The following is a 22,609-nucleotide window of genomic DNA, read 5'->3' on the forward strand; positions in this document are numbered from 1 at the left end:
AATTTATACCTTTCCCTAGATCTAAGCGCTCTAATTAGCTAGAATTATACTTTAGAATTTCTTATAGCCTTATATAACCTACTCCTATACAACCTACTATTTACAAGGATTTCCTATATTCTAGTTTTTTCGTAGTTCAGTTGTTTAACTTATATATATTTAGGTACTCTATTGAACAACTGGGGGGTATGTCACGTCAGGGGTAAAGGGCTTAGAGCTTGGCATAGCGCACTGGCTATAGTTTCCCCACTCCTGGATGTATATATACTACGCTCTGTTCAGTCTTTAGCTCTCTTTTGTACTGGAACAACGCACTCTCTTTGCATTCCGATGCTCTACTACGATCCCACCGTTGTATCCACACCTCGCAGCTCGCTGTAGCGTGTCAGGCCCTGAGTCACAAGAGTCCCAGGAACAAACATTGGGGCCCAGAGTTTTCAGCTCAGTGGTCTGACATCACCCTCCACTGTGCGAGTGGCTTTCCTTCCACTCACTCAACACCACGCAATTCCGTCGCCAGTTGCATCCTCCATCATCTTCCTCCCGCATGAAGCTATTCTCGCAACCTGCCTTCTCTCCTCCGTTGCCCGCGACCTGCTTCCCAACGCCTTCGATTCTCTTGACGCACCATGGAAGAGGAGTGGTTCGGCCTGATTCCCCGGTGCGGCATCTGCAGCTTGGAACTCGTCAAAGGGCGACGAGGTGGTAGCAGGTACGGAGGAGGGCTCTGAAGTTCACGCCGCCGCCGTTTTCCTTCGCTCGCTGGCTAGGTACTTTCTCTGTCGACAGTACATCCAGACGGCCAGTCGTCGAGGAAATACCGATTCGACCCCGAGAATCTCTTCTATGGCGTGCTAACAGGGCTCACGTACTCTCCCTTCTACTGGGAAACCTGGGATATCCAGGACGATGCAGTGGGGTGCCATTTTGAATGCATCCGTCTCGAGCCTGGCCGCCGCATCCCGAGTCGCGAGCGGTTCCTAGCCCACCGCGTATAACTGGTACCCGCTTCCAGTCGAGATCGCCCGGCGCGAGCGATGGCTCCGGTCCGCGTGGGCCGCCACCCTCCACAGCATGCTCCGGCCGTTTTCTGTGCCCATGGAGATCTGCGAAATTATTGCCGGACACTGCTCCCTCCAGCCTGCTGCCGCGGCGGCCGCCCGCACGTTTTGGGAAGAGGCTCCAAACGTGCCGGCTCACCGATTCCACCTCTCGGGCAGGGTGTGGGCTCGCCATGTTGAGTTTGAGGGATTGCGGTATATCGCTTGCTTGACAAACGATCCTGGCGACGGCCTTGGCACGCTGGTCTACGAGCCCGAGCCGGGCAAGAACGAGGCGGCTCAGACCCTGTATCTAGCCGAAGACCATCTGGGTCTTCGCGAGGTGCTCATTTCTGGCTCGTCTCCGGCTGCGCCCGAGGTTGACTATTGTCCGGGTCTTTGGTGGAAGACGATCGAGATCGGCGGCTCTTCAGAGTTTCAAGTGCTAACCGATGTAAGTTGCAGTTGCCCCAACACCTGCGCCGTCCGCCTGACCGCATTGAGGGAACCAAAATCCGATCTGTCTATCCGCTTGCTTTAGAGAGCCCCCCAGACTCGGAGATGTTCGAACTGCCTCTACCCCCGGGAAAGCAACTCAGATGGCATAGGATCCATCGTGGACTTACTTCTTTGAGGATGACCTCATTCGTGTGCAACGACCCAGCGACCATTGGCTACTCGGTCTTTTGCGACGAGAACCCGTACTACATCCGCAGTCACACCGCAGGGGAACGGGATCTCTCGTTCTACGACAGCTGGAGCCCGAAGACACCCGAAATGCGCAAGGCCGGATGGCTGTACATCCCGGTTGGCGTAGACGAGCGGGTAACGGAGGTCTGGGTGCGCAGCTACGTTTGCGGCATGGTGACTGAAACTATCGCTGTGATTGTAAGTCCATCCATTGCTTTGTTGAGGCCACAGTACCTGACACGCGCCGCTCCCCACCACAGTTCCGGACAAACAAGGGCCGTTGCTTGGTTTTGGGCTCGCACCCGGCCTCCGGAGGCGGTAACTACCAATATGCACTTGTCTGCCGGCCAGCAGAACATGGTCCTAGCCGCATCTATTTTGACCTCTCGTTGTACGGCATTCACTCCCTTGCCGTGGACACACCGCTCCCGAGCGGTGCAGTCGTGCTCCCGTCACCCGCGCCGCCCGTGTCACCTTGCCCAGAGCTGGGCCCATACGAAATATTCACGTACACATCTGCTGCGCTCGATGGCGTGGTGGAGGTGACGCCTTGTCGCAGCGACGTCGCCGAATTCGGCCCAGCCATCACCGGGCTTCTCCTGCGCTATGCCGACGGCCGCCAGGCGAGTCTCGGGCAGGTCCGGTTAGATAGGCTCGAGCAGCCCGTCAAGGTCGCCGGTGCGAGATGCCTGTGTTTGCATTTCAGGATCACGGAACTGGGCTGTCCCAACGTTTACCGCATGACATTTGGAGGCCGTCGTGGATCCGGCCGCTTCCGCGTGCCGTGGCGGGGCACCTTGGAGTGGTGGTTCTCCCGCTTGCAATGTCGGGTGTGGCACGAGGGACGGTCAAGTCCGCCAACAGTGCAGGGGCATACAAGGCTGATGCGCGCTATCATGTTGTCGGCCTCAAATAGATGATCCACCTCTCCTGGGTGTCTCCGCAGCCGAAACCGGTTTTCATGTTGGGGATCTCGACGTTTCTTGACTTTTAGGTAAGAAGACTCGAGGCTCTGTCTCGGTCTCCGTGGAGCAAAGTGTGCGCACTATTATTCACTGATGTCTACGTATGGTGGTGGGCCGAGGAACAAGAATAGACATACATCTACAAACACTTCGAGATACCCCCTGTTCCCCGCCAGGTAATAGCTACAGCAACATGCACAGCGAACAAAACGCATTCATTAGTAAGCCATCACTGTATTTGGCCCGGGGATATCAAAGAACCCATAATTATTTTTTGCTTTCTGAAGTAAGTCTATTGTCTCAATGTCTAATAGGTCATAACCAGAATGACCCCGATCAGTGTGAGTCTATCTGCCAGTGTCCCGTACCGGAGAGATGTTCCTACAAACAACCCGGAGTCCACCCCGAGGCTTAGAACATCTTTCCCACCATACCCTTCACGGCCTCGACAACACAGCTCAGCGTTGACGCCTCGCCGTTGTCCTCCTTCCTCGGCTCACCCGGCACCTTCTCGGGATCGTACCCCAGCCCAGGCAGCAGATAGATGGCCGAGCGGTCCAGATCGACCTCCCACTTGCCCATCTGCATGCCCTCGACGACGTCGACATATAAGCCCTCCCCGCGCCCGACCGCCTTGCGGTCCAGGATGATGCGCTTCTCCAGCACCTCGGGGATCGCGCTGCCGTCCGGCATCTCCAGCCCGCAGGCCACCAGGTCCTGCCACGGCTCCTCCTCCTCCTCCTCCATTTCCTCCTGCTCGCGCTCGCCCGCGCCGTCGAAGGGCCCCTCCGCCGCAGCCGCCGCGGCCCTCCTGGCGGCCACGCGGTGGTAGATGTGCGACTCCGCGTCGACCTCGAACCGGTGCCGCAGCGGCACCACAGCCAGCGGCACGCCCCGCCCCGGCCGGTCGCAGTGCCCGCACAGCCCGTCCCACTGGTACACCTCCTTGTAGCCGCACCACCCCGCCCCCGCCCCCGGCGCCGCCGCCGCCGCCGCCTCCGCGCGCGCCATCGTCTCGGGACAGGCGAGCTCGTGGCCGGCGATGACGGCGCCGGACGTGCGGCTGGTGTGCCGCGCGCGGTAGGTCGCGCAGTGAGCCCAGCCGGGGGCCGGGCGGGGGATCGCGGCCACGCAGAAGTTCAGGTGGTCCTGCGCCGCCGGCGGGAGGCGGGCGATGTGCGGGCTCTCCGGGAGGACCCAGACGTGGTGCGGGCAGGTGATGTTGCCGTTGGCGTCGGTCTCGCTGGGGTCCCGGCAGGAACACCAGGGGTGTTGCGGGATGCGGTAGATGCACATGGTTTTTTTTGTCGGGTGGAGAGGTGCTTAAGTGGTGGGCGGTGAAAATGGGCTGGATGGATGGATATGGGTGGGTGGGTGGTGTGGGGGGTTGAGGGCGTTGCTGTGACCAATTCATTTTGAGGTCGAGAGATTGGTTTATAAATCGAGAGAGAGGGACTTGAGTCTCGAACCAGAGTTCTGGATACAATATTGGAATGCAGAGACAGACCCTGTGTGTTGACGGAGATAAAGGAGCTGGTCTCTGGGACAGGTTTGTAGTAGTTTCTAGGGACGGCTGTTCGGAGGTAACAGACCCGTCGGTAGGAAATCAGGACAAGGCGGTCGATGAAATTGAAGACTGAACAGTGGATGCTGAGTTAGGCAATAGCAATGTGTGAAGGAGGATGAAGGCGCCTAGCTGGCTGTGATTCGAACGCAGCTTGGGTCCGATGCTCTGAGTAACCTGCGGAGCATTACGATGCAGGAAAACTGATCAGAGTCAAAGTCGTCAGTTAATTGGCACTCATCAGAGGCGGGGGAAAGGGGAGTGGCAATCTAACAAGACAAGTCAAACGGGCTTCTGTGGCAAAGACTCACGTACTTCCGGGCTAGCAGGGACGGAGGGACTCGCGGGAAGAATTTCGACAGCAAGCTGAAGCTTGACGAGTCGGCTAGGTTGATGTGACATCTGAAAGACACGGTGGGATTGCCAAGTCGGATACGCCAGGTCAGGAAGAAGATGGGGTATCATTGATATTTCTGTTTGTCGGCATTTTCGTAACGTCCCACGTGGGAACTAGCTGCTAGGCTGAGCCATGTTTCTGACAAGTGTCTAACTTGCTGTCCGCCGCCATTTGGCCCTGGAGTATTGTTCCAGCGCTTCCGAGGAACCTGACTGGGCGCGGCTGGCCAACGCGCCGAGGCACTAGACAACGAGGCATCGAGTGCAGGCGGTGAGAGGTGCGATAGGCTGGGACCGAGAGCATTCCGATAAAGATGTCTTCCCCAGGTAGTAGGAGATGTAACCTGTCGCATCCCACAACTCCCTCAAGGCGGCACCGGCTGCGGGTTGTTCCCGACGGTCTTGTACAAGTCGCGCAGCTCGAAGGCCTCGAGGCCGCCCTCGGGCACCTCGCCGATGAGGCGGGCAGGCTGCCCCGCGACGATGCTGAAGCTGGGGATGACCATGTTGGGCGGCACGACGGCGCCGTCGAGGATGCGCACGTAGTCCTTGATGATGGCGAACTCGCCGACCACGGCCTGGGCGCCGATGTGCACGTGGCTGCCGATGGACGCGGCCTGCACGACGGAGCCGGGCCCGACGAAGACGTGGTCGCCCATGCGCAGGGGCATGTAGGTGAAGACGCTGGGGGGGAGACGAGCAGACGGAATCAGCAACCGCAGTTTGGGGAAATGGGGAGATGGGGAGAGAAGGATGAACGACACACACACCCTTTGTAGAGCCGGCCCGGCGGGCGCAGACAGCACCCGCGGCTCAGAAAGCAGTAGCGCCCGATGGAGACGGCCGTGTTGTTAGGCGGCGCGCCGGTCGCCGACTGGGATGCGGGCTGCGGGGCGGCGGCGTGGACGGTGCGGGTCAGGTCGCCGCGGATCATGACGTCCGGCTGGATCACCGTCTTCCCGCCCAGCATGATGTTCTGCGTGCCCACGAGCGTGGCCTTGCGCGCCACCTTGTTGCCCGTGTCCGTCTCGATGTATTCGCCTCGCGGGGGCCGGCGCGACATGGTGGCGGGAGGGGGTTGCTGTCGGCGGTGTCAAATGTCGGGCAGAGAGCCATCAAGGTTCCGGTCGCGTTGCCCAGTTGCGGCGCGCTCACTCGCGGCGCGGTTGAACTGTTGGGTCAGGTTCCAGGTTGCAGTTTGCAGCGGGCTTGCAGGGCCCAGGACCCCTGCAGACACCCGGGCACGGGCCGTCATCTAGCCGAACGCTGCCAGGGTTCCAGGTTGGATTCCAGGTTCCATTCCAGAGCCCCCACGCATCAGGAGACTTCCAGGCGAAGCAGACGACGGAGAATGGGGCGACAAAACTTCGAGCTAGGGACAAATAACAGCACAGCGGAATATGCTGCGGGTCTTTGGATTGCTCATTTGATTGACGGATTGACGCATGACAGTGTCGCCCTTTGTTTGAATCAATGTCAAACTCGGCCACTTCACGGGACGCTGAAGTCAGAAATCACGAAAATCGCGAAAACCGCAGGCGACCCTCAACATCCAGGAGCGCTCTTCTCCCACACCGTCGCGTCATAGCCGTCCATCCACTCAACATACTCGCCTCCCGCGGCCGCCCACTCTTTGATGCCCCCGGCGAGGGCCAGACTCTGCATGTCCGTGTCGCCCACGCTGGCGAGATGGTCGGCCAGCCAGCCCGTTGCCCTGCTGCCGCGGCCAGTCGACGATCCTGGGGCGAGTCAGCGGCTTGCTACGGAATCGTTACTGTACTGTGTCTTGCTTGACAAGGAGACATACCGCAGTAAAAGATGACCTTGCGCATGCCTGCCGCCTTCAGCGTGGCGTAAACGGTCGACAACGTGGGGTAGAGGCTCTGCGCCGGTAGGTTGATGGAGCCGCGGATTGTGCCGCCCTGCGTCCATGTCAGACTACTGTGGTAGTGAGCCGAAAAAAAAACGAAGTGTTTGTTCTCTTTGTTGGAGTCGAGTTTGTTGGAGTCCACAGTATTCGCGAACAGAGCGACCCCTGGCCCGCCCGGAAACGCTCAGTTCAACTCACCTCAAAATCATTCCGCCTCAGATCGATCAAGATAAAGTCTCTCTTGCCCAGCGGCGTGGCTTTGAGCATGCCGAGGACTTCGTCGCGCGAGATGGTGGCCACCGGCGACCGGGGAGCGGGGTATGCGGCATACCACGGCGCCACAGGGCCCTCACTGCTCACCTTGCTCGCTGCCTCAGTGTTCGCCATTTTCCAATTGTTGACACCTCGCGCTTGCCCGAAAGTCCAGGCAGGGTTGGTCCGAGAGTCTTGAGAAAACTGTGTGGTAGGCTACTTTGGGTTGTATCACGGCGGGGAAATTGGAACTCCGAAAAGCATATCCACTCATTCCCGGTTTCAGCTAGTCATTACATAGAGCCTAAGATGAATGTCTCCGCGCAACTGTGATTGGTGCTGGTGCGCCAGTGAACTAGGCACCTGACCCCAACTGTATAGCACCCGCCACTGAGTCCCTCTCGCGACCCAAGTCAAAGCCCCGTTTTTTTCCGGCGATCTGCCAACCGTACCAGGTGATGCGGCAGCAGTGGCCTCATCCACCGCTCGTCCTTCTTTGTCTCCTCCTGGAAGGCCGGGTACCTCACCCCTGGGCTGCATATGTCGTGGCCATCGAGGAGAGGTAGCCCGCAGAACATGTTGGCCAGCGTGCACATCAGGTCGTTGGCACTCCTGCTGTACTGCTCTGCCTTCTCGGGGAGGAAAGGGGTGTTCGCATCCGTAAGATATTGCCATATGCCCCCCAGGATGGCGGCGGTGCAGAGAGCTGCGTCTCGCTCTGGGTCGTCGAGCTTAGGGTTGCGGCAACCGGTGCTGCGATCCATGCGACTCTGGACCTCTTCATGGTAGAAATCCAGGAGTGTTTGGATCAGAGATCCGCGGAGTTCCATGACATGGTCTGATGTCTCGCGTCAGCGGCCCACGTACATACAGAACTAAGCGTGCGTAAATGTCTCACCGATCAGATCTGACAGCCCCAAGTGACTGCCAAACGAGAGCTTCTGCGACTCGGGGCCGAAAGTCACATCTTCGCCGACTACCGAGAGGTTGAACACGAGGTCGGTGACTTCGGCGGCAACCACGGCTTCGCAGCCCAGCTCCCAGGCCGCATGCAGTCTCAACACGTGCTCTTGTCCGGTGAGATGCTCGGCCCGAGAGACGAGCTGGTAAGGGAACCAGATCCTTCCGCGCTCACTGGACTCCGGGTGGTTGACGGCATACACCCATCTCCGGGCCATCGGTCGGAGGACGTGCACCATGTCGTACTTGTCGGTGTACACGAGTATCCGACTTAGCTCCGAGAGCGACAGATCCTCTGGCACTTCGTCGAAGGCGCCGTGGATGATTCGGAGAATGACCAGAATCGGCCATGGGTCATCCTCCGGAAGGTCCGCAACCCAGTCGCCCTCAGCCGGCTTGGACTCTTTCCACGGTCCGAACAGCATGGCTTTCCAGACCGGGGAGGCGCGTCGCATTGTGGCGGAGCATACTTGGACCTCGAGCGCTTCTTCGCCAGCGCGCTCGAAACCGACTCGGAGGAGAAGGTCTCCGTCGCTGTCGAGGACGAGCCGAGTGAACTACACATTGTCAGCGTATATGTAGCATAAAGTTTGCCCAGTTAGCTGCCATCCACCTTCGCCATGGTGCTAGAATTTAGGTCGATGGTTAAAAGGTTGTGTTGATGGAGTCGATTGACCGCTGTGAATTGGTGTGAAGTGGTGGTGAGGTATGGGCCGGAATCCTGCGCAGGTTGCAGCCATAGGTGAGGTTGGAACTGGGAGAGGGCCATAAAAAAAAAAAAAAAAACAAAAACAGGGACCCACAACACAGACAAAGAAAGCACTATAACAGCTCTATTGTTCAAAGTTCAATAAGGTGCCTTACTCTGTGAATGGTTATTCAGATGATTCAGATGATGAACTATCTATTTAGCAGGTTAAGGCTGACCCAGCTAGCCAAGGTCAACCCAGGGGCCAGGAGCCAAGGTCGACCAGCCGCCCCAGTTTATAAGTACAGAACAGAAGTTGAATCATCCACAATTTCCGGAATGGGGTTGCACGCAATCGAATGCAGCAGGAACTCCCGGGGAAATCCAACACGCCAATTCTGTCTTGGTTTGTGATTGCCGAAACGTGAGTATCCTCCGGACACTACACCCATCGAATCATCACCACCCACTAGTCGGCTGAACAAACCAGCAGCCCAACCAGAGCGATTTTTGCGACGGACAGCAACATCCGCTTGCGACAACGGCCTCTGGAAACCTGGAAACGATTCAACGTCGGCTTGGAAGATTGCTGACTGAATTCTGGCAAATACCATTCATTTTCTGCGACTCGGGTGCCTGTGGCAAAGCAAAGCAAGGGAAAACAACACAGGACGGCAAACAACAGCGGGAACAATTGCAGTAGGCAGTCATGTTTCTGGCCGAACGGAGCTAGCAACTCTCTAACTACCTAGCTAGGTAGCATCTTCCTTCCGACGGCCGGTTTTGTAGGGCCCTTGTTTCAATGAAGCCCATACGGTGGTGGGCTGCATTCGCTCGCTCGTTCGGAGCCCTGGGAAAGTGTGTCGCTTGCAACAAGAGACCTGAGTTTTGCCTAGTGCTTTACATCGACGAGTTTCGCCTTGATCACTTTTTGACATCCTCCTCGAATGCTTAAGTTTACCGGGATACCGGAGATCAGAATCTTGCTGGTCAACCAGGAAAATCTGGGAGGATGTGTTCCTCGAATACAAAGGGCCACGCATTCACAGACACTGCACCGCTTCACACATGTCTTGTCCTCACTCCGGCTTCTGCCCTATCACCACGAAGAGCTTTGGCTTGAAGCCGTGCTCCAGCATCTCGGCGCGCAAGCCGTCCAGAAAGCGGGCATATTCGGCCGCGTCCCGGGCGACGCCGGGGAAGCCGCTGCCATCCTTGGGCAGCTTGGTCGCGAAGCCCCGGAAGGCGTCGACCTGCAGGTCGACCGACTTCTCCCGCCAGGCGGCCTCCCTGGCCAGGGGACCGTACCCGACATCGAACTCGGCCCTCTGCACGTTCTCGAATCCGGCCTCCCGCACCAGGTCCTCCAGCCGGTCGGCCACGAAGATGTCCATGTCGGAGTGCGTCCTGGTCCACAGCGCCATCTTGTACATCTTGGTGATGTAGGGGAACCTGGCGTCGTCGAGGGGCCGGTCGCGGTCGAACCACTGGACCTCGGCGAGCTGGATCCAGCCGCCGGGCTTGAGCAGGGCCGCGTGGTTGCGCACCACGACCGGCCAGTCGGGGGCCTGCAGGCCCCAGATCAGGAGCCGCTGGTGCACGAGGTCGAAGCTGCCCGTCCACGACGGGTCGGGCGGCGCGGCGGACCGGATGTCGAACTCGCGCAGGTCGAGCGCCGCGTGCGGGCCCGTCTTGGGCGGGAAGAGCGCGCCGCCGATGTCCACGCCGTGCAGCGACCAGTCGTGCTGCGGGTGGCGCCGCGCCAGGTCCAGCAGCCATGTTCCTGTGGGTGGGCTCGCGGTCAGAGATATAGATATCTACCTAAAGAAGGGACGCGCGAAAGAACTCCATCCAATTCAGGTTTCGCCTTACCGTCAGCCGCACCACAGTCGAGCACCTTGACGCTTCGCTGCTTGATAGGTGCCAGCAGCATGGCACCGCCAGTTGCCGAGAGGAGGAAGGCGTGCTGGTTCCGTAGTCGCTCGATCTCTTTGGCGTGGTGCGGCAGGTTGTAGATTCCTTCGGTGCCGGCGAAGAGGTTGACCACGCCCTCGCCGTTGCCGTCTTGAGGGGGCTGTGCGGAGGTCATGATGGGAACTGGAGATGTAGGGAGTCAGTAAGAAGTTGAGATATTAAATGATGTATTCGGCGAGGCTTGTAACATGTGCCTCGTCCTTTGGAGTTTCCTGTAGTTAAAACGGACCTCAATGGCTCGGGGCTGCCCTGGAGCTTCCCCGCAACCGATTAAACAGTGCAATATATAGCTGCACTGCTTCTTCTGCTACGACATCCGTCACATGATAATCCCTGGAGTTATCCCCGTGCCAGTGCCTTGTGTTGGCACCCAACCGTTACTCGTGGCGAATGTGGGGTCGGTCATGCACCGTCTCTCTACCCCAAACAGCCGAGCTCTCTAGAGAGCAGCCCCGCACGTCCTCGGCTCGGTACGGTAGTTAAGGTAACTTGATCCTGGAACTGCCGTGGGGGCCGTGCCGTCGTGTCATCCGCGGACCTGGCAGTTGGGTTGCGTCCATTAGCATTCCGGACTTCCGAGGTCTCTCGAGGAGGAGCAACGCTACCCATGGATGGGCCAGGTCGCGGCGAGCAGGAATAAAAGCAAACCTGCATACGAAAGTCACTGGCTCAGCTCATGGGCTGTACTATCCATCAGACTAGTGTATTCGTCGTGTTCAACTGGTCCTGCCCTGCCTCGCTTGGCTACGCCATGCGGATCAACCCCCCAGCTCAAGTTCGCCGTCTGCGTCAAGTCACGATGAAAGCACGCCAGTCGTAACGTATCCAGGACCTGCTGGATTCCGCATCTAACTTGGTGGCAAACCCTGTCTTGGCCACCAGCAGTCTCAACACATTCCAAAACCCAACCCAACTCCGATCGCTTCGCGCTATGCTCTGCGTCCACAGACACACATCCGCTGAACATCCATCGGCCTCACGTTCCTTCCCGTCCCCCATCGCCCAACGCCCTCCGACGCCTCAGTACCGTAACACATCATGCACGCCACCACCGTCCCGCGGCAGCGCGTGCAAGCAATGCAGTGCTCGGCATCTAGTCGACATCCGACTAGGAAGCATCTGTGATAAAGGCACTCACATGTCAGTAACAGCGTGTCCGGGAAAGAGAATTGTAACACGAGAAGCAAAGGGCTCACAGGATCGGCAATGGCTGCAGCGACCTTGGATGACAATGTCGTAAACGTGGATCAAGCGGGCCGGATAATAGCACAGCCGCACCTGCCCGGTTGTTTCGCTGATGGTGCCACTGCAGACGAAGAGCAGGGGCGCGCGAGCCAGGTGGCCGCACTCGAGGTAAAAGACGTAGCGGCCGCAGGTGCAGCCATCCGGGCCATTGACTCGAAGCCAACGGCCTTGTTCAGACATGAGGTCGCGAAGGTTGATAACGGTAGGCATGATGCCGAGGCGGACGGGATAACTGTTGGCTTCTCCGTTGAGTCTGGCGTAAAGGGCTCGTGTGTTAATTTGAAGGGTGCGATTGTTGCTATCAAGATAGAGAAAGGGAACTCTCGATTGGGAAAGCAGTCATCGGGCGGTTAAGCTGGTACTTAACCTTTTCGACAGAGGCAAGCTGCTAGCTTGTCCTCATTGCAAGGCTCCTGGCCCAAGAACCGGATCCAAGCGCGTCTCAGCGAGGTGTTGTGCGGATCCCAGCGGTTCGTCAAGATGTAACGAGTTGATCCTGCTTCAGGGGCCGTGAGCCTTTCACTCCATCGCACCGCTGCGTCGTTCTATGTTGCCGGTGAAACACCTGGGGCTTACCGAAAACTGGTGGCGCCGAAGCCACCACCGGCAAAGCCCTTGGGAGCGAATGTGTCTCGGCGAACTCCGGTGCACTCAATGCAGCCGATTTGTCCAGTTGCCCGTTGCCCGTGCACCCAGGCATATGTTGATCTGACTGACGGAAGCGAGGTGGAAACAACCTGGCGGCGGAGAAGGAGGTCCTGGACGTGCGCCAAAAGCCAGACCCGGACGGACGACCATCGCTGCAATTGTCAGAATCCCTTGCTGTGGGCTCTCATAGTTCTTCATCACAAGTGAGCTGTATCTTTAGACAAGTGTGATAATCAGGAGCTGTGGCGTTGTGTGACTCATTCAATTGCAGACGGAAATCTGCAAACGGAGCTGAAAGCGACGGGACCTGCTTGGAGTCGTTCCACCGCAGGCTCAGGGGCTCAGGCCGTTTCCGGCGGGCAACTTTGTCTCAACTGTCAACAAAGAGGCATGTGCCAGACTGCCCAGGCCCGCAAGTTCTTTGTCACTTCTCTGTTTCCCTCTCAAAACCCTTGTCACCTATTGCTGAGTGGCGGTGCAAAGAATAGCCGAGCATGCGAAAGAACCCGTCTAGGCACTTTGATACCACTAAATCTAAAAAGTCCAAACATCCCCCAGAGCTTTTCCGGGAACTCTTCCATGCTGTCCGAGCCGAACCCACCTCACCAGTCATCGCTGCACAACTTTACCAACTCAAAACGACTCGCCAGCGCATCGTTGGCACCGCATAGTTTCATATTTCCCCCGTCCCACGGAACCATCACCCCACCGGCGACATGAATCCCACCAGAAATGCGCGCCTAGACAGGCATGGCTTCGTCTCCATGGGAGACTCTCTCCTCGTCCGCGACGATGGCACCAAAGATGGACATGGCGAGAGCTTTCCCATGCGCGGTCTGTTTGACCTTGACTCCTTTCGCGCCCTGACGGTCACGCACCTGGTTCCGGACGTCTGGTCGCAGTATAAGGATGGCGGTCTGGGACCAGAAGACGTGCAAGCCATTATTTCCAAGATGGAACAGGACGATCCGGATTGGGAAGATGCTTCCTTCGCCGCCCTTTGCCGGCTCGTGCGCCCGCTCATGGACGAGCTGCCGGCCGACGTGGTAGCCATCGACCTGGACGCGTCAGGAAAGGTCGTGCGGACCTCAACGGACCCTGCCCTCTCCCCGGCCTGGTCCACGTACTACCCCTCCGTTGCCGAGTACCAGCTGCGACGGCCCGTCGCCACGCTTCTGCGCTCGCAGCTGGCCGTCACCGAGCGCTTCAGAGGGGGCAGCGCAGACAAGGTTGTCTGTTTGCTGGACGACAGGACGATGGTGTTCAAGTACCGCGGCGAAGCATGCCTCTACGGCGGCGTCTGGGGCGAGATCCAGATCTTGTCGCAGCTCCCGGCCGGGCATCCCCACTTCCTGACCCTGGAAGCTCTCGTCCTCGAAGAGATCAGCGGCCTTGGCGTCGTCGGCTTCACCATGCGCTACGTCGCCAGTCCGTCCCTGGATCGGTGGGACCCGTCGCGGCAGTTCAAGCTGCGGTGGCTACGCGAGCTGATGGCCATCGTCGACGAGCTGAACCTCGAGTACGGGATCATGCACCAGGACATCGCCGACCGGAATCTCCTCATCGACCCCGACACCGGCTCCCTCGTGCTGATCGATTTCGGCTACGCGAACGGTATCGGCCATGGCGATCACGGACGGGGGTACAGGGGGGAGATGCCGGGTCGAGACGACGTCAAGGGCGTCGTGATCCTCGCCTACTACCTCGTCACCCGCGACCCTCGCTACTCCCAATACTACCTGGACCAAGTCGACGAGGCGGACGTCCTCGACGTCGACAAGTGGACGAGCGCGGCCGCCGCCAACCACGCCGTGCTCGACCACCCGCCCGCCGTCTTCCACGCCGAGGTGACCGCCTGGGCCGCGCGCCGCCGGGCCGCGCCGCCGCTGACGCACTACACCCAGGCGCCCAAGCACCTCCACCTGCCGCCGCCGCCCGTCCCGCCGCGGGACGTGGTCACTCACGTCGACGACAGCTCTGGCGCCGTCACCGAGCGTAACCTGATCACGGCCCACGGTCTCCGGGCGGACCGGATCGCGGCGGGGCGCCCCGTGCTCCGCTGGGAGCGCCCGCCCGCGTCCAAGGTCGACAAAAGCCGCCTGCTGCTGGCGACGGGCCGGTACGCCGACGAGGAGCCCGCCGCCGACGGGCCGGGGCTGGCCGTGCCGGACTCGAAGCGCGGGTTTCCGCAGCCGCCCGTGCCGGTGGCGGTCGAGGGGGGTGAAAGCGGGGGCGACAAGCGTCCTCAGGGCGTGGACGCGAATGGCACGTCGAAGAAGCGCAGACGGCGGGGGTAAGGAAAGAAAACTTGGGCGGGGCAATAGGGGGAGGGGCGTATGTCTGCGTGGAGGATGTACACTTTAGAACTGTGGCGAGTAGGGGAAACGAGTTACGACGAGGCAAGGGAGAGACAAGTAACGTCGAAGCCACCTAGTTTGGACGTACCTGAGCTAGATGTTCATATATCAGAGTCCCGCATTGAAGGGTGCAACAGTTCATCCATCGGGCAGGCCTCCAGGGCGTCTCGATACTTTTCGAGCATAGCTCGAGCTTCTGGGCCACGTTCACTCAAAACTCGGAAAGCACTGCCCGCCCCATCGCCTCTGCCTCTGGCAAGGATAAACGAGGCCGATCTCAACCGCCACCCGAACGGCAGGCGGCCGCCATGGGCGAACTTCCCAAACGCCAGGAACTGGAGCGAGCCGATCCCTTGCGGCCCAAATGCCCACTCAGCGAACTCGATGAATTGGGGCCGGAGCCAGGAACGAAGGCGGCCGTCATCCTCGTCGTCATCCCCGTTGACGTCCCTGTTGACGTCCTGATCTGCCCCATCATCACTATCTGGATCGCGAAAGCTGAGTCTTGCGGTGTCCTTGAAGGCCCAGGAGACGTATCCGTCGTAAAGACTGAAAGGGGGTTGGCGGATGTGGAGCACTTTCAACGAATCCTTCGACATGAAAGGCCGCAATATAGGTCTCTTAACATCGGTCGTGGTAATCAGCATGATCCCACGCTGGGGTCTGGAACACTCTCAAGTGTCAGTTAATACGTACCAGCAGCTCCGGGTGGCAATGCCGGCCAATGAACTCGAGATCGCAGCTTCCAAAGAAATAAAACCAGCAATCGTCTGGAATGTCGTCGAGTGCATCCGGAACAGGGTGGATGAATCTCTTGAGAGTTGCACGGTGATGGAGGGCACTGTTCAAAAGGCGTTGAGGATCCAGCAAGCGCTTCTGTGTGACGAAGAGCTCCTCCAAGCCCTGGAAGGCGCCGAGGAACCCTTCCATCGCCGAGAGACCGACGAGGTCTTTTTGCCAGCGGTGGTCTTGAATCTCGAGCTTTTTGAGCCTGACAGGAAGGCCGAGATCCGTGACATGCGCGAGAAACTCAGGCCAACCTGGACATTCCCGCAGGATGAGGGTCCTGAGAGTCATGAAGTTGATCGCTGGTGCCATGGCCCCCACAACGGGCACTTGTGAGAGAGACAATGTACGGATCGCTGGGAAGAGGGGCTGCGGAGATTGCCTCGAAAGACCAAAGAGTTTGTTGGCACACCAAGTCTCTGCTACCCCAAAATCACCCTCGGCTTCGCTGCGATGTAGCCAAGGTGCCATGTCAGTCACAAAATCCAGGTGATTGACAAAATCTAACTCAAGATCTTGCAACCGCCCTGAGTTGTTTTCAATCGCACTGGACAAGGTGTTAAGGTGGTGGGCTCCGGGGGCTTTCCAACGGAGGCTATGAAGCCGGCGCAGCGCCGACAAGTCGATTTCACACTCTGGATGGCGATTATCCCTGCAGTATGGGTTGGTTGTCAGGGCCAAAGATTGCAGCATGGGATGGTTGAGCGGCACCGCTCCAGGGGGTCCTAAAACCTCGGACGGGACGCAGGTGCCCAAATCCCAGCTATAGGGAGGTGCGGGAGGTAATCAGGTCCTTCCAGTCAGCGGAGCCCATGACTCAGCAGCTGGGCAGCGGAACGGGGCACATGTACATACCTGAAGCTGTGTAGCTGGCCGGGCCGGAGCCGCTTGACCACCGACTCGGTCTTCCGGGCCAGCTGATGGAAGCGGGGCAACCCAACCCACTGTTCGCGATCTTCCTCCTCAGCCTCAGAATCGCCAGAGCTCGATTCGTTCTCAAACTCGCCCCCCGACGAATCTGTAGCCTCATGAGGGCATCGTCTGTCCGTGAAACGCAAGAAGTCGGCGCGAAAGTGGAGCTGCCGGGCAAGTTGGAGACGGGCCTGCGGTATGGCTTCGGCTTTGATTTGGTGGAGGCTGTACTCGGGGGGTTCAATGGAGACAGACTCCCAAAGCGCCTGGACAACAAGCGTATGGCAGCGTTTGCAGACCAGAGAGAGCGCTTTTAGATCCGCTTTGCTCAACTATTGAATATGTATGTTGTCAATTACCTCCCACTACAAGGGACAAGGGGCCCGAAGTATCGGATAGATAAACTGACCTTCTCGATTACACAGATGAACAGTTCCGTTGGTAGAATCTCTAATCCTGGGGGCGGCATGGCGTGCAATGTAATCCGTAGTACCCGTCAACAGAAGCCCGTAACAAAGGTACTCTGAGGCGCAGGCGTTGAGATTCGCAGGATGGCTCAAGCAAAAGGTGAACAAACGGAGAAGGAGGTGTTGGCCCCACATGCGATGAAGAAGCGGGGAAGCTTTGATGTCGGTGGAACCTGAAAGTTGATCATGTCAGGAAAGGCGCGGGCGCCCCCGCCTTGCTCCAGCATGGAATGTTTGGCTGGCCAAAAGGATTCCGAAAACAGTCGGAAGGCCCGACCCAAGTGGCCAGCGGCTATGACGCCGCCAGTGGCCAAGCGTCTCAGCGACGAACGGAACAGAATGTGCGCTATTATTAGCATGCTACCTTACCTGTATGTATTGTACGGAATGCATACCAGCAATTGAAGCTTTACTGCTGTCCAGGGCTGGTCGCCTATTGTTGTGTCGCGGAAAGCATAGGTAGTGACGAATACAGGTTGCATTCAACAAGCAGAAGGTCTGGTGACGTCGGCCCTGGTTGATTGCGTGGACAACCAAGTGTCGGAACATAAATGCCAAGGCGAGGGCTGCTGATGGATGATCAACCTGATCCAGTAAGGATTGAACCCCCGGGCCCCCCTGCCTGGAAGTGGAAGGTGGTGCGGCTGATGTGTGCGCACTGCTGGGAGAATGGCAGTGACTGCCTGCCTTGAGAAGTACCTTAGGTAACTGGGCCACATGGCTTTTTGCCCCTGCCAGGTGAAGGTCAGTGCCGTTGTCGAGGGGCCCGGGGCTCTGTTTGGACGAGGTTGCGGCTTCAAGAAACATCCAATGTTTTCTTCCACTGGACTTCGTGGTGAAGGCATTGCTTTCAGAGGGCTAGGGCAGGCAACTCCTCTAACTCAAGAATTGCATCACTGTCGTGTACACCTCATACATGATCGGCGACAACAGTGACTACACTAGTCTCGTCGATCCGCCGAGTCGGTTTTCCGTCTAGCACCTATCTCAATTTCGGGCGCCTTCGGGCCGGAAGGCCCCCGCCCGGGCCGAGAGGCTGCGTAACTGCAAGCAGAATTGTTGTGAAAGTGATTGCGGCGGCGGTCTGAGGTGGCATGATTCAAGGGCCAGTGTTTTCGTGGATTGCTGTCGATGGCCGGGGACGGGAATTTGCGGATGACGCTGCATCCTGCGTGTTGAAAAAAATGAGTCAGACAGGGCACGGTGTGCAGGGTCAAACTTCCCGTTTCCCCTGGGCACACCCCCACTGAGCAGCACGCCCCACTGAGTGACGAAGGGCAGCGTGTCTCTGTCCAGTCCGAGATGCTGGTCAGCTCAGGTTACACAAGTGTAACGAGAATACTCCGTGTTCCGCACCTTATTCCAATCTAAATTAGTTCCGTAATCAGATCCTTCGGCCGCGATGCCAAGGCTCGCCACTTCGTCCATTGGAACAAACGACGGTCTGTTGTTGCGAAATGAGCAGTTGGCGCGCCAAGCAGTTAACTTACGCATTTCGTGCGTGTGCGGCGCTGCCCAGCCGTTGCAGATCCAGGACTCGGTGATCGGTGATCGGGGCTGGCAGCCACCGAGTTCTCCGGTCCTCGTTGTTGTACGGAATACTTAAGCCTTCATCCTGTCTCGACGTTCCTGTCGACCCTCCTCGCCGCCATCGTGAACACTCACCCACACCAGCAGACGTACGGAATACCTTCCTGTACCTCCTACACTACCTAAGGTACCGAACATACACCCAACCGTGCCAAGCCGCTTTCTTTGGTTCCACAAGCATGTGCCATGGCTTCCAACGCTAGCACTCCTGCCCCGCCCCCCCTCCGCGTTCTTATCTCCGGCGCGGGCATTGCCGGCCCTGCCCTCGCTTTGGTAAGTCCAAGCAGAGTTACCCCACATGTCCGGGTCCGGGTCCGAGTCCGAGTCCGAGTCCGAGTCCGAGTCCGGCTTGGCCCGCCCATTTCCCCAATCTCCGAAATGATCCCCAATTCCCGAGCTTCCAACCCCGGGAACAACTTACACTACACCAAAAAAACCTTATTGCAACAAACCCAAGCTAACCCAACCGCACCACCATGCTCGCAAAAACCACAGCACCTCACCCGCCTCCCTCCCCCGCTCAAATGCGACATCACAATCGTCGAGCGCCACCCGACGCTGCGCACGACGGGCCAGCAGATCGACCTGCGCGGGCAAGGCATCGACGCGATGCGCGTGACCGGCCTGGAGCCCCAGGTGCGCGCCATCGTCGTCAACGAGCCCGGCCTGCGCTACATGGACCGCCGCGGCCGCACCGTCGCCTACATGGCGAGCAACAAGACGGGTAAAGGCGCGCAGACCTTCTCGGCCGAGTGGGAGATTATGCGCGGCGATCTGTGCAGGGTGCTGTACGAGGCGACCGTCGGGCTGGACGGCGTGAGATACGTGTTTGGGAAGACGGTGGAGGAGATCGCGCAGCCGCTGGAGGCGGAGCAGAAGCGGAAGGGCCCCGTGAGGGTGCGCTTCGACGACGGGAGCGAGGGCGAGTATGACTTGCTCGTCGGGTGCGACGGCGTCGGGTCGCGCACGCGCCGGCGCATGTTCACCGACGGCCGCAAGGAGAACCTCCTGCACGTCGGCGCGTGGTTCGCGCTATTCAGCGTCCCCCCGCGCGACGGCGACACCGCCGACGCGACGTACTACCACCTCCCCGGGCGCCGGACCGTCATGACGCGGCGCGACCGGCCCGACTGCCTGCGCGTGGCCCTCGGCTACGCCGGCGACGACGAGCGGCTGTTCGAGGCGATCCGGCACGGCACCGTCGCCGAGCAGAAGGAGGCCTGGGCCAACCTGTTCCGCCACGACATGCACCAGTCGTGGAACATGGAGCGCTACCTCGACGGCATGCTGCACTCCGCCGAGGCCGAGCAGGACTTTTACACGCAGGAACTGGTGCAGGTCCGGCTGGACAGCTGGTCCGAGGGCAGGGTGGTGCTGCTCGGCGATTCGGCCTTCTGCCCGTGCCCCCTGACCGGCTTCGGCACCTCGCTGGCGCTCGCGGGCGCCTACGTGCTCGCCGGGGAGATCGCGCGGGCCTGCAGCCGGGCGCACTCGGCGGGCGGCGGCGGCGCCGCCAACCCGTGGGACGCCATCCCCGACGCGCTGGCCGCGTACGAGACGACGCTGAGGCCCCTCGTCACGCACGTGCAGGACATGCCGGTCAGGACGATCGTCCGGTACGCCATCCCAAAGAGCGGCTGGGTCATCACCTTCTACCAGTGGATGTTCTGGCTGTTGATCGGCGTGCTTCGGATCGACAAGCTCCTGGCCAGGTTCGGGTCGGACGATAAGGGGCAGTGGAAACTGCCCATCTATCCGGAACTGTCGAGTCCTGCGTATAAGGAGCGGAAGTAATCAGGGCCGACAGCGAACTACTCAGTGTATGGGAAGACACCTACGGACGGTCGCTCGCCACTCTCGTCGCAGCATGTTTTTATCTTTTGTATCATAGTCGCATCGCTTGGCGTTCAAACAGATACCACTCTTGTGATTGTAGGATAGCAATACCACATTACCATGGTTCAAACATCGTGAGCATTTTCGCGGGCCTGAGGTTATCCACGGGTCTTGAACGAGTCCCAGAGTAGCAGAGGGATGCTAGCTAAGTGGGGATATCTAGCTGGCTTCTAGAAGGTGGCTACAAAATGAATGCATTTCATCGTCCATGTTCCTCGAACCGTTTTGCAGTTACACTAAAGTGTAGACTGGGGGATAAGGGCAAACGCTCATCAAACCCCGCCGGCAACCTGCCACCACTTCCTTAGTTGAGTGCTCTGCTTTTCATTGAGTTGATGACATACAAGCCCGCGGTCAACGCGCAACCCCTATCTATTCAGCACCTCCTGAGCTGCGCTTCGCCCACCGCAAAACCCTCAGCCCTTGCGCCCCATTGACACTGTTCACCTGACCACCGTTGCGACTGACAATGGAGTCGACATCGGCGGTAGCCCTGCCGTTATTCCCGCCCTTTCCGCCCCTGCTCGCGCCCTTGCCAGTCTTTGCCGTCTGTGTTGCGGCGGAGCCGATCGTAATTGTCGTAGCTGTCGTAGCAGCCGCCGTGGCCGTGGAAGAGGCGGCCCCAGCACCACCAGCCTGACCGCCTGACAGGTCGACGGCGGGCGTCTGGGTCGGAGCCGGCTTGGACACGACGCTCTCGGCCAGGAGGGCGCTGACGATCGCGGCCGCCCGCTGGTTCTCGGCGAGGCCGTCGGCCTGGTTGGCCGCGATGGCCGCCGGCAGGTCCTTGTTGTTCTGCTGCACCTGCTTCAGCACCGCGTCGAGCGACTGCTGCGTGTCGATGTTCTGCGGCGTGTTGACGTGCGGTTCCGTGTCCACCTGCTGGACGGCGAAGCAGCCTCCCTGTTTGATGTCCGTTAGTTAGGAAGTTGGCGTCTGGGATGGTTGAAATCGTCGGGAGGGGAAAAAGGGAGCTCGGCTTACGAAAGGACCCGCCAAGGCATTGTTACGGCACCGAACGGTACAGACATTGCCCGTAGACGCTGTTGTGTGTGTCAGTCGAGACTTGGGAATGATGCTGCTGTGGCGCTGGTGCTCCGGAATGCAGGAGCACTTACCACCGATGCACTTGAAGCTCTGCGGCATTACGACCGTCATGACGAAGTCCTTCGTCTTGTCCTGGGAGAAGCCGTTGACCCCAGGGACGTTGTTCTCCACTGTCAGGTTCGTTGTGAACTTGCCCGTGTTGCCCGTCTCCTCGAGGTCGCAGAAGAACGGGCCGGCGCCGTCGGCGTTGACCTGGTGGACAGTGACCTTCAACTTGGTGCCCGACTTCACTTGCGTGACCTGGCCCGCAGCCAGCGCATTCTCCGTGTTCTCGCCGATGTCGATGTTGCCAGACAACTCGGTCCTGCCGCACTCATTGACAATGTTTGCTTCGATCTCGGCGTCTCGGATGATAGTGGCATCCTGCTGGCAAGGACTGATGGAGGTGCAGTTGCGGGCAAGGGCCAAGTCCACTAAGTAGCAGGCATTAGAAACAGGGTTCAGTGGACACTTAAGTTTTCGTATTTCGTAGTTATAGTACCTTTGAATCCAACACTGGCTGGAGATCCTGGCTCGCCTTGGATGTTGATAAGCTGGGCATGGCCGCTGGCCAAGGCCAGTATTGCCGACAAGACCAGGAACACGTCGTAGCTCAACATTGTTGTGCTGTAGGTAGTGCGCTTGGAGGTTCTCTCGTTGCGGAAGTATTATTTTCAATGAGTTGCGTGGGAGAACAGTGATGACGGGGCCCGGCCCAGAGAATGAGAGAAGTGAAGCAACCAAAGTCAGGCTGGGTCCAGCAGCTGTGTGGAAGCTAAGCAACGGAAAGAAAACACGGCTTGGTTGAATACGTTGAGATAAATACACCTGACTAGCGATGGGTGATGACGCAGCGTTACTTCGCTGTGACTTCCATTACTTCCAACCTCCAACAGCGCTCGTCGCATCGTGGTGGAGTTTTGTTTCGTCTTTTCCTTCTGAGCGAGACGAAAGGGACGCTACTTGGACAGGCACGCAGAGCGACGGAGTTGAGGAGTCCTTACCTTCTCTTCATGCCGCTTGCGCGGTCGCCGGGAAGCGCCCCCTGAGACTGATGCAAGTTGGTTCCCCTTAAGGGAAGGATCCACGCCACTCGGAAACGCGCTCCTGGAGGCGCCAGATTCCAGGGCTGGTGAGCGGGAATAGGAGCCATGCTGTGGGATCGCCCTTATGTTTATCATGAGCGGGCGGATCAGCCGGCGAGCAGCAGGGGCTGAGCATAT

At 58.9% G+C, this 22,609-nt stretch overlaps 10 protein-coding genes across 10 annotated transcripts; 3 read left to right on the forward strand and 7 right to left on the reverse strand.

Moving 5' to 3' along the window:
• Positions 1-629: 629 nt before the first annotated feature.
• THITE_2126126 (uncharacterized protein) lies at positions 630-2,650 on the forward strand (the record flags this gene model as incomplete). Its single annotated transcript, XM_003649939.1, has 5 exons — positions 630-705; positions 790-966; positions 1,016-1,494; positions 1,632-1,928; positions 1,991-2,650. 5 exons carry the CDS (start codon positions 630-632, stop codon positions 2,648-2,650), a joined length of 1,689 nt encoding a protein of 562 aa, XP_003649987.1.
• A 456-nt stretch (positions 2,651-3,106) lies between these two features.
• On the reverse strand, positions 3,107-3,991 carry THITE_2126127 (uncharacterized protein; the record flags this gene model as incomplete). The annotated part of the gene is made up of 1 exon (XM_003649940.1): positions 3,107-3,991. The coding sequence occupies one exon, from the start codon at positions 3,989-3,991 to the stop codon at positions 3,107-3,109; it is 885 nt and encodes a 294-aa protein (XP_003649988.1).
• An 855-nt stretch (positions 3,992-4,846) lies between these two features.
• On the reverse strand, positions 4,847-5,832 carry THITE_2109184 (uncharacterized protein). The gene is made up of 2 exons (XM_003649941.1): positions 5,426-5,832; positions 4,847-5,339 (listed from the first exon to the last, which is right to left on the reverse strand). The coding sequence occupies exons 1-2, from the start codon at positions 5,716-5,718 to the stop codon at positions 5,021-5,023; spliced, it is 612 nt and encodes a 203-aa protein (XP_003649989.1). The 5' UTR covers positions 5,719-5,832; the 3' UTR covers positions 4,847-5,020.
• A 112-nt stretch (positions 5,833-5,944) lies between these two features.
• Positions 5,945-7,081, reverse strand: THITE_2109186 (uncharacterized protein). The gene is made up of 3 exons (XM_003649942.1): positions 6,724-7,081; positions 6,463-6,577; positions 5,945-6,394 (listed from the first exon to the last, which is right to left on the reverse strand). The coding sequence occupies exons 1-3, from the start codon at positions 6,910-6,912 to the stop codon at positions 6,201-6,203; spliced, it is 498 nt and encodes a 165-aa protein (XP_003649990.1). The 5' UTR covers positions 6,913-7,081; the 3' UTR covers positions 5,945-6,200.
• A 673-nt stretch (positions 7,082-7,754) lies between these two features.
• Positions 7,755-8,279, reverse strand: THITE_2015701 (uncharacterized protein; the record flags this gene model as incomplete). Its single annotated transcript, XM_003649943.1, has 2 exons — positions 7,755-7,880; positions 7,932-8,279. Coding segments are annotated over 2 exons (474 nt in total), but the record flags the coding sequence as incomplete, so codon positions are not given.
• A 916-nt stretch (positions 8,280-9,195) lies between these two features.
• THITE_2109188 (uncharacterized protein) lies at positions 9,196-10,705 on the reverse strand. Its single transcript, XM_003649944.1, has 2 exons — positions 10,298-10,705; positions 9,196-10,208 (listed from the first exon to the last, which is right to left on the reverse strand). The coding sequence occupies exons 1-2, from the start codon at positions 10,512-10,514 to the stop codon at positions 9,505-9,507; spliced, it is 921 nt and encodes a 306-aa protein (XP_003649992.1). The 5' UTR covers positions 10,515-10,705; the 3' UTR covers positions 9,196-9,504.
• Positions 10,706-13,314: 2,609 nt separating this feature from the next.
• THITE_2024607 (uncharacterized protein) lies at positions 13,315-14,421 on the forward strand (the record flags this gene model as incomplete). Its single annotated transcript, XM_003649945.1, has 1 exon — positions 13,315-14,421. A coding segment is annotated over one exon (1,107 nt), but the record flags the coding sequence as incomplete, so codon positions are not given.
• A 33-nt stretch (positions 14,422-14,454) lies between these two features.
• THITE_2109191 (uncharacterized protein) lies at positions 14,455-17,048 on the reverse strand. Its single transcript, XM_003649946.1, has 4 exons — positions 16,757-17,048; positions 16,291-16,679; positions 15,346-16,198; positions 14,455-15,269 (listed from the first exon to the last, which is right to left on the reverse strand). Exons 1-4 carry the CDS (start codon positions 16,814-16,816, stop codon positions 14,751-14,753), a joined length of 1,821 nt encoding a protein of 606 aa, XP_003649994.1. The 5' UTR covers positions 16,817-17,048; the 3' UTR covers positions 14,455-14,750.
• Positions 17,049-18,354: 1,306 nt separating this feature from the next.
• On the forward strand, positions 18,355-20,388 carry THITE_2109194 (uncharacterized protein). Its single transcript, XM_003649947.1, has 2 exons — positions 18,355-18,677; positions 18,900-20,388. The coding sequence occupies exons 1-2, from the start codon at positions 18,591-18,593 to the stop codon at positions 20,196-20,198; spliced, it is 1,386 nt and encodes a 461-aa protein (XP_003649995.1). The 5' UTR covers positions 18,355-18,590; the 3' UTR covers positions 20,199-20,388.
• Positions 20,389-20,672: 284 nt separating this feature from the next.
• Positions 20,673-22,006, reverse strand: THITE_2141725 (uncharacterized protein; the record flags this gene model as incomplete). The annotated part of the gene is made up of 4 exons (XM_003649948.1): positions 20,673-21,203; positions 21,285-21,343; positions 21,419-21,820; positions 21,889-22,006. The coding sequence occupies 4 exons, from the start codon at positions 22,004-22,006 to the stop codon at positions 20,673-20,675; spliced, it is 1,110 nt and encodes a 369-aa protein (XP_003649996.1).
• Between the last annotated feature and the right edge of the window lie 603 nt (positions 22,007-22,609).

Source organism: Thermothielavioides terrestris, chromosome 1 (assembly GCF_000226115.1).
Source record: "Thermothielavioides terrestris NRRL 8126 chromosome 1, complete sequence".
Classification (NCBI taxonomy): domain Eukaryota; kingdom Fungi; phylum Ascomycota; class Sordariomycetes; order Sordariales; family Chaetomiaceae; genus Thermothielavioides; species Thermothielavioides terrestris.

What these genes read in the sequence shown, in the direction of transcription:
- THITE_2109191 (XM_003649946.1), bottom strand. Translation starts at nt 16,816, where the DNA reads ATGCCGCCCCCAGGATTAGAGATTCTACCAACGGAACTGTTCATCTGT. An exon ending in GGCCAGCTACACAGCTTCAG is followed by an intron (nt 16,199 to 16,290) that starts GTATGTACATGT and finishes ACCTCCCTATAG; the next exon opens with CTGGGATTTGGGCACCTGCG. An exon ending in ATTGCCACCCGGAGCTGCTG is followed by an intron (nt 15,270 to 15,345) that starts GTACGTATTAAC and finishes ACCGATGTTAAG; the next exon opens with AGACCTATATTGCGGCCTTT.
- THITE_2109186 (XM_003649942.1), bottom strand. Translation starts at nt 6,912, where the DNA reads ATGGCGAACACTGAGGCAGCGAGCAAGGTGAGCAGTGAGGGCCCTGTG. An exon ending in TGAGGCGGAATGATTTTGAG is followed by an intron (nt 6,578 to 6,723) that starts GTGAGTTGAACT and finishes ACATGGACGCAG; the next exon opens with GGCGGCACAATCCGCGGCTC. An exon ending in CAAGGTCATCTTTTACTGCG is followed by an intron (nt 6,395 to 6,462) that starts GTATGTCTCCTT and finishes GACTCGCCCCAG; the next exon opens with GATCGTCGACTGGCCGCGGC.
- THITE_2109194 (XM_003649947.1), top strand. Translation starts at nt 18,591, where the DNA reads ATGGCTTCCAACGCTAGCACTCCTGCCCCGCCCCCCCTCCGCGTTCTT. An exon ending in CCGGCCCTGCCCTCGCTTTG is followed by an intron (nt 18,678 to 18,899) that starts GTAAGTCCAAGC and finishes CAAAAACCACAG; the next exon opens with CACCTCACCCGCCTCCCTCC.
- THITE_2109184 (XM_003649941.1), bottom strand. Translation starts at nt 5,718, where the DNA reads ATGTCGCGCCGGCCCCCGCGAGGCGAATACATCGAGACGGACACGGGC. An exon ending in CCGGGCCGGCTCTACAAAGG is followed by an intron (nt 5,340 to 5,425) that starts GTGTGTGTGTCG and finishes TCTCCCCCCCAG; the next exon opens with CGTCTTCACCTACATGCCCC.
- THITE_2109188 (XM_003649944.1), bottom strand. Translation starts at nt 10,514, where the DNA reads ATGACCTCCGCACAGCCCCCTCAAGACGGCAACGGCGAGGGCGTGGTC. An exon ending in CGACTGTGGTGCGGCTGACG is followed by an intron (nt 10,209 to 10,297) that starts GTAAGGCGAAAC and finishes GCCCACCCACAG; the next exon opens with GAACATGGCTGCTGGACCTG.